The sequence below is a fragment of the Thamnophis elegans genome, chromosome 9 (genome assembly GCF_009769535.1).
Source record: "Thamnophis elegans isolate rThaEle1 chromosome 9, rThaEle1.pri, whole genome shotgun sequence".
In the NCBI taxonomy this organism is placed as follows: Eukaryota; Metazoa; Chordata; class Lepidosauria; order Squamata; family Colubridae; genus Thamnophis; species Thamnophis elegans.
The window spans coordinates 13,473,219-13,487,886 of record NC_045549.1 but is presented as its reverse complement, the minus strand read 5'-3'; the positions used below and the strand labels follow the sequence as shown (position 1 = coordinate 13,487,886).

Below are 14,668 nucleotides of genomic sequence, written 5' to 3'. Positions count from 1 at the left end.
GCTTATATTTCTTTAATATTCTTTATCAGTAATGCTTAAGAGCACAGCAGTGATTTTAATATATTATTTTAACTCTCTTTTATGATGTGGTTTGGGGGAGAAAGGTAGGTTGGGGAGAAACCTGTTCTAGTAAGTGAACAAGATCAAAACTATTTGGCTTAATTGCAAGAAAAAAAATATCCAGGAAGTTTGTAAGTGCTTGAGGCTTAATTCCCCTAATACTATACAGAGCTCCAGATTTTTATTATAGACAATATAACAATAATAATGCCTGAACTTGACAGCCAATTGAATCCTACTATTTACTAGAGATGCCACCTAACACAAAAAAAGAAAAAATGAGTACATCAGTACACACACACACACACACACACACACACACACACACACACACACTTTTGAGTGAAAATTGGCATCTCATTCTGGCCACCTTGTACAACAGTGCTTGCTCAAATGACAATTTTTTAAATTCTGGGAAACAAAATTATAATAAACATTGCCATCTGCCACTATTTTGCCCTTATTTAAAATATGTCAAAATCTATCCTTTAACAGGCCCGCCCCCCAACTCCCGGTCCATGGACTGGCACTAGTCCACGGTATGCCAGAAACTAGGCTGCGCAAGTAAGTGAAGCCCCCTCCATGGAATGCCAGCAGCATGTGAAACCACGTCCGTCCCCCCCGGTCCACAGAAAAACCTCTCTCCACAGAACCAGTCCTTGGTGCCCAAACGGTTTAGTGGGGGCAGTTTTAACAGATGCAGGAACACACCTATTGAGGGTTATGGCTACAAGTCCCAGAATCCACAACAAACTATCCCATATTTGGTTCCTGGTGGAAGAAGATGCTCCATTAAAAACACGAAACAATCAGTACTACTGTCTTTCCTAAGTTTATGCATCCTTTGGTAAAGTGAACTATTTGAGTGCATAGAGCCACACTAGGGCTGAGTAGCAACTGATTCTCATCTTAAAGAGCTCCATAAAGAGAACTTCTATGGAGCATCTTCAATTCTGATTACCGTCCTACTTAAAAACGCATGACCATACCCAGCCTACGATTGGATGTTAATTATAAAAATAATTGTGTTTGGTTTTGAGGCCAATGAACAATCAAACCGAACACAACTAGTACACCAACCTCAATTGGTTCCGCAGGTATTTTCAATTTGGGCAAGTTGGTCTTGACGTTGGTTTTTAAATTTGTTATTTTCCCATAGGACTGTTCCTGGTATTCCTCCGGCAGTGGCTTGAGTTCGGGGGACTCGTCTGGCGCCTGGTCTTGGCCATCCATTGGTCTAACGTAGGCAGTGGGTTTCTGTTGTATTGCACTGGTTTTTGATAAGGATGAGGGAAATGTCTGGTTGGAAAGCTGAGCATTGACAGCTACAGTAGCGGTCGAAGTGTCCTCGTTTTCATTACCGCGTATGCTGGCCGGGAGCTCCTGAGACGGGGAGCTACCTTGCCCACGCTTTTCGATCTTACTGCTGTGGGATCTGGAACTGACACACTGGCCGGAATGTAGAGGGGACAGAGGTGGTACAGGGGAAGACAACGCAGACAATAAGGGAGAAAGTTCCATAAGTGAGGGTCGTGTCTCAGGTGCAGTAGCTTTTTCGGTGGACTTTTTACTTTTTGGCTGACATCTACCGCTTTGAAGTCCTTCAGTCTTGCAGCTCTTTGCGGGACCTGGCTTCTGATGGCTAGGCAATCCGGCGCTTTGTGAGGCTGGCTCCACCCTGGAGTGAATTTTTGGGTGGGAGCTGCCTCCAGACGGCACGTCCGAGCTATGAGCTCCCCCGTGTTTGCGGTGGTGGCTGTGGTTCTGGAATGGGGCGCCAGTCTTTTCAGAGAAGAGAGGGCGATCGGCTTTAGACGGTGGGAACAGAGGCATGACACTTGTAGGGATCCCTATGAAATTCTGATAGAACTGGTTGACGATGAGCTCTTTCATCTCTTCATAATTGCCAAACATTTTCTGAATTCGGCTAGACAATTCATCGGCTTTGTTATTCTGAAATGAGACAGAATGCCAAGGGGGGAGAAAAAAAAGCAGTGAAGAAAAAAAAACCAGGAAGAGCAAGAAAAAGCAGAAATAAGACATGAAGCTATGAATTAAACCCATAGAGCTGACTGTCCATCAGCCTAAGAGCTCACTGATCAATTTGCAACCATAGCACAGGTTTTCTAAGAACCTGCAAACTACAACGGCTTGCAGGGTGTTCTTTGTGCGAAGGTGCAATGTCATGCAACTAAAATTACTCCACTTCCTCCAGCAGTCCTTTGAGGGTAGGCTGAGCCTTTTTAACACATTGCTGTTAAGGGAGAGGAGAGTACTAGAGTCCCAGACAGATATTTCTATTTTTTGAGGCAATAACCCAAAAATAGATGGGAAAGAAATGGCACCACAAATTAAATAAAATCTAAATATAGGTACCTTAATATACCTATGTGGCAACAACAAAAAAGTGAATATTCCATGCATTTGGAAAAAGTATTGCATATCTTTTGTATTCACTGACCACAACATTAGGGGGGGGAAAAAGGAAAGGCTAATTCTTGACAAATTATCTTGATAAATCATTGGCCTACATAGAACTGCAATTTCTGGGAATAAACTATCTTCTTAACTAGGAAAGGCTAGAGGTAAGGTCTTGCTTGGACTTTAGGCAAATGAAAGGATGGTTCAAGAATAAAATGGATATAAATTTTACAGAGGTTAATGGCTGTCACAATCACGGGTAGACAGCGATACTAAGGTCTGGAAAGGTGGGATTTATTTATTTACAGTATTTAGATAATTTATATGGCCACCCATTTACTTTCAAAGACTCTGGGCACCTTACAAAAAGTAAAAATAAAAACTCAATTAAAAAAAGAGTGAAAACAATACCCCCCCCCCCTTCCAACGACAAGAGGCAATCAAACAAGCCATTTGATGAGTTCCATCCCACTCTGGGTTCCCCAGGCCCGTTGGCAACATCAGATCTTTGAGGCCTTGAGAAAGCGTATGGAAGGGAGACCAGGCTAATCCCCACAGATTTGATATTCAAAAGGGATGGAGCCACCACAGAGAAGGCCCTTCTTCTGGGTTCCGCTAGATGTATCTCTTTAGAACCCACAACATTCCCTGCTTCTCTGGCCTAGGTGGATGTAACCAGGAAGAGATGGTCCTTCAGATAACCTGGCCATAAAGAGCTTTAATGACAACCAATGCTTGCACTGCACCCGGAAGCAAATCTGCAACCCACAAAAGAGATGACACAGGTGCACACCTGGGTCTGCACAAAATCATATGGGCTGCTGCATTTTAAACCAACTGGAACTTCTGGGTGCTTTTCAAGAGCAGCCCCATGTAGAGCACGTTGCAATAGTCAAGGTGGGAGGTGACTAGGATAAATGTCTTAAGTTTTGCAAAAGCTTACACCACCCATACGGTGTATTGCAAACAAAATAAAACACTGGCTTAGCACGAAGGATAAACCAAATCTAACTTTAAAATCCCCTTGAAGCAAAGAGGCAAACTGGAACATATAAAACTATCAGCTCACTCTATGATATAATGGAGATACGCTATGGATACCTTGTAAGGCGCTCCAAAAAGGGGAATATCTGCAGAGAACGGTTCTCTCTCTTGATGAGCTTCCTGATTTCGCCTTTCTTTTGCTTGAATGCGGAGCAAATTTCTCTCTTCATTGTACAAGCTGTTGGAAGAACAAGCATTTCATCATGAAAGCAACACATTTTCAACTGACATTTTTAACAATTTCAAAGGAAGTTGGGTAACTCAGCAACTCAGGAAACAACACATAACGGTTAGTTTCACAACCCCACATATATCCACTTAGCTATAGACATACAAGTAGATATGCAGAAAAACCTTTGTGGGGGAAAATAGCAAATCTCTGAATGGCTGTATTTCCCAAGGTTACCAAATCATTGTTCAATGTGGCTTTGTAAGTTTGAAGGTTGCATAGTTATTCATGATGATCTTCATTTCACCCACTTTTTGGATCCAACCCTTTAGGAAATAATAGCTTTCATGCTCAAAGAGTGAATGGAAGAGGTTAATATTCTAAACTGAATCAAGAAGTGTTGCTTACTTTAGCAATATAAGATCCAGTTCAGGTTTGAAACTTACACAACTTGTCTGACACAGTAGGCAATTGGGTAGAGGGAAGGAATGTTATGATATATGCAACAGCTTCTTGGCTTTTCTAAGCATTACACAATTTCAACATCTACCTTAACACATTTCACAACAGTTGTCTTTGTGTCTTAAGGCCCAAGAATATCCAAGAAGGATGAATGCCCTCGTATTTACAAAAAGTAGTTGTTTTCAAAAAGGACTTATTGCTCTGCTAAGTTGCAAAGGGTCATTTTTAATGCTGCTCTATTTCCAATCTTTAAAAGATTAAACAAAAAGAAATAAGATTCTGAAATTTCCCTAAATCAGGGTCTTCCATGACTGAATGAACTGGCGTTTTCCCTTCTAATGTTTTATTCTAAGGGTAACATGATAGCAGTACTCCAGTATTTAAGGGGTTGGGACAAAGAAGAGGGGGTCAACTTATTTTCCAAAGCACCTGAAGGCAAGGCAAGAAACAATGGATGGGAACTAATCAAGGAGAGAATCAACCTGGAGTTAAGGGGAAACTTCCTAACCGTGAGGACAATCAACCAGTGGAGCAGCTTGCCTTCAGAAGTTGTGGGTGCTCCATCACTGGAGATGTTTAAGAGGAGACTGGACAGACACTTGTCTGAAATGGTATAGAGCACAGGTGTCAAACTCAATTGCGTCATGTGATGTATTGTGACCTTTTTTGCCTTGGGGGAGCCAAGGTGAGCGTGGCCTGAACGTGAAGCATCCGGACCACAGGCGGCCAATTTGACACCTCTGGTATAGTCTCTCCAGAGGGTTGGACTAGAAGACCTCCAAGGTCACTTCCAGTTCTACTCTTGATTGATATTCTATTACAGTTTTTTTTAAAAGGGGGAGGGAGCAACAAGAGCTGCAGTGGCGCAGTGGTTAGAACGCAGTACTGCAGCCTACTTCTGCTGACTGCCAGCAGCCTGCAGTTCGGATCTCACCAGGCTCAAGGTTGACTCAGCCTTCCATCCTTCCGAAGTCAGTAAAATGAGGACCCAGATTGTTGGGGGCAATATGTTGACTCTATAAACTGCTTAGAGAGGGCTGTAAGGCATTACTAAGCGGTATGTAAGTCTAAGTGCTAAGTGAAATTGCTATTTCATAGGTAAAAAGCATGCAGGATAGCCCTGACCTATGGCATCTTCCATCTCTTCTCCCTCCATATATATCCTTCAGGGTTCAGGTTTTCCAGCTCTCCTCCCAATGCAAATGTTGACCACAAATGGCAAAATGTTGGTGGATCGTTCTCTGAAAAGAGGCTCAGTTTTCATCAACCATAATGAAATTTCAGTGTTTCCTTAAGCTCCTGCCCTAACATAAAAGCCATGGTTTGTCAGCATTTTTCTTGCAGAGATCATGAAAGCTGCAACAAATCCTGTTCCCCAAACAATGGCCTCTTTTGGTTTCCATCCTTGGATTGAATGTGCAGTTTTACTACATGCAGGGGGTAGGGGGAAAGGAGCTGCAGCCTTTTCAATCATTTCCAGTGCAAGCAAGTTAATTGAAAAAGCCTCCGAATGTTGATATATGTGTGAACCTTATCCTTTAAATCAACCCTCTATCCACAATAAGAATAAAAGACAGATATGCAATATCAGGAAAAACAAGGTTATGTAAGAAACCTGGCACAGTTCGCTGGGAACCACAATCTGATCTGTACTTTTCTTCTGCTTTCAATATTTTTAGCTATATTAATTTACAACACCTAGTGGTGCTAATACTGCAGCCTTTGGCCAACCTTGACTGATCTTGAAGCAAAAGACTAAACAGATTCAGATGAACAGGATGGGTAATACCGAAAGCCTAAGTTAGACTGAAAAGGTTTTTTTTTTAATATTAAATTTTTGAAAAGGCAGTAAAAAACCAATTCCATAATGTTGCTTGGAGGGAAGGGGGTTGTCCATATAGTTTGGCAGAATTGAGCTTGACTGAAAAGGGAAGCCGGTTTACCAATTTTAGGTGTTAATTAATCAGTAAGGATTCCCAGGTCTTAATCACATTTGGTAACATTACCATATCTATAAATAAGATTGTAATTAAAGGCTAGGGGTGGCCAGGGGAAAGGTGATCACATGTCCTAGCTTCACCCTAATCCTACAGAGTGGATTACATGGTTGTTTAAAATTGTTGGTGTCAGATTAAATTTATATGCTATACTTAAGATACTGGGTAGATATCTGGAATGTTTTCACTACAACACAGTGAAGTGACTTCTTGCCAATTCCGTAGTGCCATTTATAGCCCTTTAAAAAAAACCCTCACTTTTCACGATCCTGTAATCCCTTAATTTGGGGTAGAGTTAAGGTGACTGGATGGAGCTGAGCATTTACTGGCCAGATGCCCTTCCTGATGCCAAGCAGAGTTCACAGCAGATATTTATTCTTTGCATCCTAGGAGAGAAATATCTGCTGCAGTTTGAACTCTCAACCTTCCAAGTGGGAGGTGAGCGCCTTCACCACTAAGCCACCATACCGCTCATATCGACAGCAATTTCTACTGATTGAAATTGTATTAATGAATGCAGTTGGCTTTAATAAATTTTTCTGTGCATCAAATTGTGCCTACATGAAGGCGTAACTCTACAGAATTATCAACAGTAATGGCAAACAGAGATTGCAGTTACCATTAAATAATTTTAGCTCACCTTTTTATTCCCAATAGGTAAAGTGTATTCCTTATTGTCAAAGTTACCCAAAGTAAAATTTCTGCATATTGACCTGCCCTCCATTATCCCACTCTTGATAGTTATACCTGTTGATAATAATTCCATAATGTTGAGGTTAGGCTGATAAAACAGTCCAATCAGGGGTGGGATTCAGCTGGTTTGGACCAGTTCGCACAAACCGGTAGTTCCAGCGACCTGTTGGCTCCACCCACCCACTCCTGCACTAGTCTGTCCTATATTTCCTTTGTTTGAAGCCCAGCTGATAGGCGCGGCTGCAGCTCAGCTGTTTTACTCACCGGGGCTGCAATAGAAGGTAAGTTTTGAAACGAACTGTGTGTGCTCAGCAAATTGGGTGTTACACTGGTTAAATCCCACCACTGTTTCCAATTCATAACTAATGAAAGTGGGTTCCATAAAGAGCTTTCTTTCAGAAAGCTACTCTAACCACTACATATCAATGCTTTTCAAGTGTCATTATTTCTAAAAAAAATATTAGCAGAGCAACTAGCAGGGTCTCAGCTTGGGAGACTGGAGAGATTTTCAGGCTGGGAGAATCTTATCAATAAAGACAGCTTTTGTCCCATGCAATCTGATCCATTCATAAGTCCCCATTTACGTCATCTCTTTTCTACGATTTCCCCAAAAGATCAGGCGGTCAGGCATTTAGAATAGGAGCATCGTTTTGATCACCGCACCAAACGTTCCATCTTCCTCGGCAAACAGGTCCCCATGTTCTACTGCAATTTTTGTTTGAGAAGATATTTGGGGAGAAGAGAATATTACGTGCTATTTGAATGTTTTTGTTGCTTAAATAGAAAAACCCAAGTATAAGTATTCCACTTTAAAAAAAAAAAAAAACCAATAATTTGATATGAATAGAATCTACATTCTTTTGTTAACCAATTTCCTGTAACTTTCATTTTTAGAGTACTTAAGTCCCTTTTTTTAAATAAAGGAAGTCTATTATAGTCCACTGGTTACCTGGAATGATCTCATCGCAGCCACACCAGAAGCAGTTAGAAGGTTAGCTTCTTTAGATACTGAATCATAGCAATAGGACTCAAGACTTATACCTATTCACAATTCATCCATCCCTTTGCAATTCTATAGCTCTATATTACGGTAATTTATTATTATTCATCGTAATTTAATATATTATCTCCTACATTGTGAGAGAGAGAAAGAGAGAGAGGGAGGGAGGGAGAGAAGAGAGTGAGAGAGAATGCTGATGCTTTATTTAAACTAAATTTAAATAAAATTATTGCAGTGATTGCAGTGATACACTAAATAAATAAAATAAACTGGTTAGAGGAGAAAGTAAATAATTCACCTGAATTCAGGCTAGATAAGGAACATCTACTATAACCTTTCCACTGGCGAAGAGGAATTGCTACCTTCTGCAATAGAAATTGCATATAAACTGATTGGTAGTTGGATACAATATGTTGCTGGCTGGGATACAGTTATAGATATTTCATTGGTCATATCTGAAACTCATATCTTACCGTGAGAAAGAAGACAAAGATCCAACAACTCAATTTACCCAAAATGGCACACCCACAGCAAATATGTACAAATCACTAGCATTATAAGCAGCCTTCCCAAGATAATACTTAATGCTTTTTTGTATTGTGCCAATTTTAGATGATGTGGAATTAAAGAAACTGCAACCAATTCAAGCCACCAAAAGGCTGCAATTTGACTGCACGGAGACAAGGGAACTATTTTCTGCTTTTAAATGACAGGGGGTTTCAACTAAGAAGCAAATATGGAAGAAGAACACTGCTTATTTTCGTTTGAGGCCTGAAATTTGAATGAACTAACTGCTTCACGGCACAAATAGTAACATTAACCAAACTGGGATGGGAAAGTAGTGTAGAAGAGGCCATACAGATGAATTAGCCACTAGCTTAAAGCCAAGATTGGTTTAAATTCACTATCTCATTTCCTTGTTTGCTTCTTAATGAAGAATATGGGCAATGATTATGTGCCACAAAGTTACTTTTTACTCTTGGCAACCATACAGATAAGATTTTTCTCCCGGATAAAATGAGGAATATTATGGATGTGCTATTTACAAAAAGATATAGTTACTGCCTCAGATTTTAATTCAAGTAACTACTGCCAGTAGAGGGAACCAGAATGGGCCAACTCACCATGGCCAATGTGCAAGAGCCATATTTGCCACCATCAACCCAGTACAGCCATCTTAACACAGGACAATCCATAAGGGATAGCTCAACATAATAAATGTTATCCGTCACTGTTTCTTCAACATTATTTCCATTGGTAAAAATAAAAATAATGTGGAAGAAATGGTGGTGGATAACATTTATTGTATTGAGTTATTCTGCATGGATTGTCCCATAGAGAACTGGCCATGGCAGGATGGGCGCGCCAGACTGGCTGTCGTGAAACGGCCACGGCAAGATGGCCGCAGTGAGTTGGCCGTGGTAAGTTATACCTGCTTATGCAAAATAGAATTAAATCCCTGCCTGCATCTCTTTCAAATATCTGCCTTGCCACTACCATGCTGGTTAAACACAATTATGAATACAAAAAGGAAATGGAGCCAAAGCTCTGTGTTTAGAATATAGTTGCCATACTAAAATAAGTAAGAAACACAATTAACTCTTCCCATCCCCTCACATCCCCCAAAAGGAAACGAAAAAAAACTAATTAGACCACATTCAATTATATCTCTTAAAAATAAGTGGGATGATGTACCTCTGAAAGTAAGTTGAAACATCTTACTTCACTTTAATTAATATATATATATATATATATATATATATATATATATATATATACATACACATACACACACACATACATACATACATACATACACACACATACACACACACATATACATACATACATACATATATATATATATATATACATATTTATCAGCACAAATAAAAAAACATATATATATATATATATACACACACACACACACACATATACATACATACATATATGTATACACACACACACACACATATTCAAGTCAAATCAATGTTACACTTTTATGATATGTGATAGCTCTACAAGTGGAAGAAAAAGTCAAAAGCATAAAAGCTGTAAATGCATGAGTATATGTAAAATAATAAAAATAGTAACTGATTGTTAATTCTTCTGTATAAACAATTTTGGCTAGTAGAAAACCTTGAAGCACTATTGCATAACACTTGTTTTTCTTTTACATACTGAATAAAGCCTTCCAGTCCATTTTTCTTTCACATACCCAAATGAAATAATTTTCCAAAATTGTGTTTCATGCATTATATTTTAGCATACTGAAACTGACAGCTGTGGCACATGCATAAATATAGTACGGTAGGCTTGAGGCATACTAAGCTAAGGATTAATTTGTTTTTCAGAAAACTAGTCTGTCATTTACCCAAGTACTAAAATTAAGATGTCAAAGGTCAGTGAGGAAAAGTGAACTGTAACCATTAAGAGCAGCATGTTACTGCAAAAAAGAATTTCCTGAAGTGTATCTGGCACTCTGGTTACTGCAATTCTGTTAAACTTTTGAAACACAGTTTTTCACCCCACCCCACAGTTAATTTGGGATACTACTATATTCCCAGTCTATTTATAGCTTTATTTATTGGCTTTTTTTGTAATTGTTACAGTTTTATCTTCATTTTGTACATTGTTGCCACAACTGTGAGCGGCATACGAAATAATAAAAATATAATAGATAAATGTAAAGGTTCCCCTCACACATATGTGCTAGTCGTCCCGACTCTAGGGGGAGGTGCTCATCTCCGTTTCAAAGCTAAAGAGCCAGCACTGTCCGAAGACATCTCCGTGGTCATGTGGCTGGCATGACTAAACATTGAAAGCGCACAGAACGCTGTTACCTTCCCACCAAAGGTGGTTCCTATTTTTCTACTTGCATTCTCACATGCTTTCGAACTGGTAAGTTGGCAGAAGGTGGGACATGTAACAGGCGCTCACTCCGTTACGTGGTGCTAGGGATTCGAACTGCCAGCCTTTCTGATCGACAAGCTCAGTGTCTTAGCCACTGAGCCACCCTTTCAAAAATACAAATACAAAAATATAATACAAAATGATTAAAATTAAGAGAGTTTAAATAAAGTTTAAAAAAAACGGAAGACAGGCGACATGGGGATGAGGGTCTTCTATCTCAGTGGCGTCAAACTCGTGTTGTCATGGCAGCGTTATGCGACGCATCACAAGTTTTTTCTCCCCTTCACTAAACCAGGTGTGGGCGTGGCCAGCATGTAACGCATCCAGCCCATGGGCCAGCAGTTTGACAGCCCTGCTGTATCCCAACAGCCACCCCTCGCATAGAACACCCTGTCCGGGCTCCAGACCAGCTCGCAGAGCCAGGTTTTAAGGTTCTTCTGGAAGGCCAGGAATGTAGGGGCCAACCTCACCTCTGATGGAAGAATATTCCAAAGGGCAGGAGGCACAGCAGCAATGGCTCTTCTCGACCCCCGCCCCCTCCTCAGCTGCAATTCTTTGGCAGATAGGGTATGAAGTAGGCTCTTCTGATGGAGTGATCGAGACAGACCAATCCCATCGAGGCCTCAGATACCCTGGACCCTGCCATAAAGGGCATTGTGATGTTATGATAAAAAGGCATCATGGATTTTAACATTGTTGTATAATTTTTATTCTGTGTCCAGTTGTACTAAGGGCCATTGGCTTCCTTTTTGCCACAGTGAAGAAAAGAAAAAGAGAAAGTGGTGAGGAAACAAATACTACAGACTTCTGGTCAAATACACAGCACCTTTTCCTCATGAAATATGTAACACCAGAAAACCATCAAACACGATCAGTGCTCATTACAAGCCTCATCCTGCCATGAGGACCATTGTGGTCGGTTTTCTCAAAACCACTCCTTCCGTCTTTTCAGGGTCAAGCCAGGGTTATTTAATTTAAATAAATAAATAAAACAAAATCCCTCCCAATATACGTATATCTCGTGAGATGAGCCATCCAAAGTCCTTATTTTGTTTCTTAACTGAAATCCTGATGGCCATGAGAAGTCACCATTTAAAATATTCGCAAAGCGCCTGATGCAGTTGCGAATTCAGTCTCGTTTTCCGGGATGGTTGACAACCCTGATGCTTTTCATCTAGCAGTCAAGGTGACCATCTGACTCTTCTCTCACTGCAGCTTGGTTGAGCCTCTCCTTATAATGTCCATGGATATATCTTGGCATAGCAAGATTAAGAAATGCCTTCTAGGTATTTCTGGACTGTTTGAAGTATAAGGTACCTTTTACTGTTGCTGTGTAGATATAGAACATAAAACACATTGGACAGTCTAGAGCAGTGATAACGAACCTTTTCGGCACCGAGTGCTCAAACTGGAACATCTGTGCGCGCTGGAGCACTGGAAACCTGAAGGCCAGCTGGCCAGTACGCACATGCCTGTTCTTTGGCTGGTTTTGAGGATGTTTAGGGGGATTTGGGCTGTTCTTCGGGCCATTTTCAGGCTGTTTTTGTAATGGTCTTCGTGGGCGCAAGCTGGTCTTCACGGGCACCGGAGCGCTGGAAAATGGCCTGGGTTTTGGCCATTTTTCGGTGCTCCGGTGTCCACAAAGGCCAGTGTGCCATAAACCAGAAGAGCAGGTGGCAACATCGTACATGCTCACAGAGTTCATGTGTGCCAATTCAGGCCATAGGCTCGCATCAAGGGGCTAGAGAAAAGAAGGACATGGTGGAACATGATAGCAATATTCCAGTATTTGAGAGGCTGCCACAAAGAGGAGAAGGCCAACTTCTTTTCCAAAGCACCAGAGAACAGGACAACCAATTTCGTTGTATTTAAGTACAATGACAATAAAGATTATACTTATACTTAACAAACAATGGGTGGAAACTAATCAAGGAGAGAAGCAACCTGGAATTAAGGAGAAACTTCCTAATAGTGAGGACAATTAACCAGTGTAACAGCTTTCCGTCAGAAGTCGCAGGTGTTTCATCACTGGTGGTTTTTAAGAAGAGACTGGACAGTCACATGTCTAAAATGACGTAGGGTCTCCTGCTTGTGCTGGGGGCTGGACTAGAAGACCTCTCAGGGTCCCTTCCAGGTCTTTAACAAAACTGAAAAGGTTCAGTATTTCACAATCTGTTCTAAATCAGGAAAGTGCATATAGTGCATAAAAAGGCTGGCTGGCAAACTTAGATGAGCAATAGCGTAGCTTGGATCTTGTTTAGCCTGGGAGGGCCATCCCTCCACAAAAATGTAAATCACAGAGAAACACAAGCTTAAAGTACTTAAACAAGTGGTAGAATTATCTTTAAAAAGAGCAAAACAAAGATTACATTAGCCTAGGGTTTTATAAACTTAATGCAAAAATGTTTTGTTCCAAGATCTCTTCTTCCGGTGAGTTGAAGGGAAAAAAAACAGTATAAATCAAAAGAAGGAGTCAGAGGTTGAAGCCACTTAAATTTAGTTATTATAGATAGAAAATGGAAATAGACTGCAGACTCAGATGAAATTTTATCAGAGACTGGAAGCTTTCGGTATTATTCTGCTGAGCTGAATAATACCGAAAGCTTCAAACATCTTAATACATCTCTGAAACGACCAACTTTCTCTATTGGCTACTAAATCCTATGCAGATAGTAAACTGTCTGAAAAGGTGTAAATTCCCCCCCCCCCCAAAAAAAAGTGGGGGAGGAAGATGGGCCATCCTAGGCGGCTGAGTGAAAGAAAAAGGGAAACTGGTAATTAACTCACTCTTCGATGTGTAAAATAATTAAAATTGAGACGACTGATTTGACGGAGGTGAGGGTCTCGGAGGTGAGGATCTCGGAAGGGGGAAGGCATCTCCAGGCATTGTGCCTGGACTCATGGAGTAGGCTTTTAAGGATTTATCTTTTGTTGGATCAGTTTGCTGGGTTTAAGGAACAAAATATATTGTATCTCAGCAGGGCTGCTCAAAAACAAAACAGAGAATGGAGAGTGCAGAATACAAAGAATGGAATGTGCTTACATTCAGTCAAATGGGGAGGGTTAATTAGCACATCAAAGGTGCAAGACAACAAAAGGGAAAAAAATCTGAAGCAAGCAAGTCAGCTTGATAAGAGAGTTGGGGGCGATCAAATATTTACAGGGCTGTCACTCTTTTGTCTCCCACTCCCTCCTCTTTCCCCAGGTCTCGCTCAATCCTTAAGGGCTGCAGTGACTGACAGGGCGCTGAATAGGAGCTTCCTCCCACATTGCTGCTGCTTGGGGATACTGTATTGGGGAAACAAAATAGCTTGCTGATTCTTTACTTGTCTGGCAACTTTTAAGTGTAGGAGGACTCTGCCAAAGGGAATGAGAACAAAAAAAAGCACCAGGCCAGCTTCATGCATCGCCTCTGTTTATAGCATAGGTCCTTAACTAAGGGCCTAGCCTGCATGCAACATCCAGAGTCACTTTGGTTGGTGTGATGGGTGCTGTTGAAAGAAATGTCCTTCTGGGTTTGGCTCCAAGTGGGGAAAAAGACACTAGGGACATGGAGGCTGCTTGGAAAGATGGTTTAATGGTGGACAGGACCACATGGCTTGAGCTCCTGAACAGAAAAGGGGATCACATGCTTCAATGTTGGGTGGAGAAGAAGAGAAGGGCTGAGATGCTGAAAGTCCCTGGTTTTATGCCCTCTCTAGCCTTCTTTCTCTTCTTCTCCACCCAATATTGAAGCATGTGATCACCTTTTCTGTTCAGGACTCAAGGCATCTGGTCCTGTCCACCATTAAACCATCTTTCCAAGTCCATGTCTCCAGTGTCTTTTTCCCCACTTGGGAGCCGGACCCAGAAGGACATTTATTTCAACAGTGCCATATACAATGTAAGAATAAATAAATAAGTCAT

General features: G+C 40.9%; 1 protein-coding gene across 1 annotated transcript in view; it reads right to left on the bottom strand.

Moving 5' to 3' along the window:
• Positions 1 to 14,668, bottom strand: part of AFF1 (AF4/FMR2 family member 1) — a 182,679-nt gene that overhangs the window by 95,623 nt on the left and 72,388 nt on the right. Inside the window, exons 3-4 of the mRNA XM_032224361.1 lie at positions 3,583 to 3,703; positions 1,141 to 2,013 (exon numbers count right to left, since the gene is read on the bottom strand). Coding sequence (XP_032080252.1) covers positions 1,141 to 2,013; positions 3,583 to 3,703 — 994 coding nt within the window. The remainder of the gene's footprint in view (positions 1 to 1,140; positions 2,014 to 3,582; positions 3,704 to 14,668) is intronic.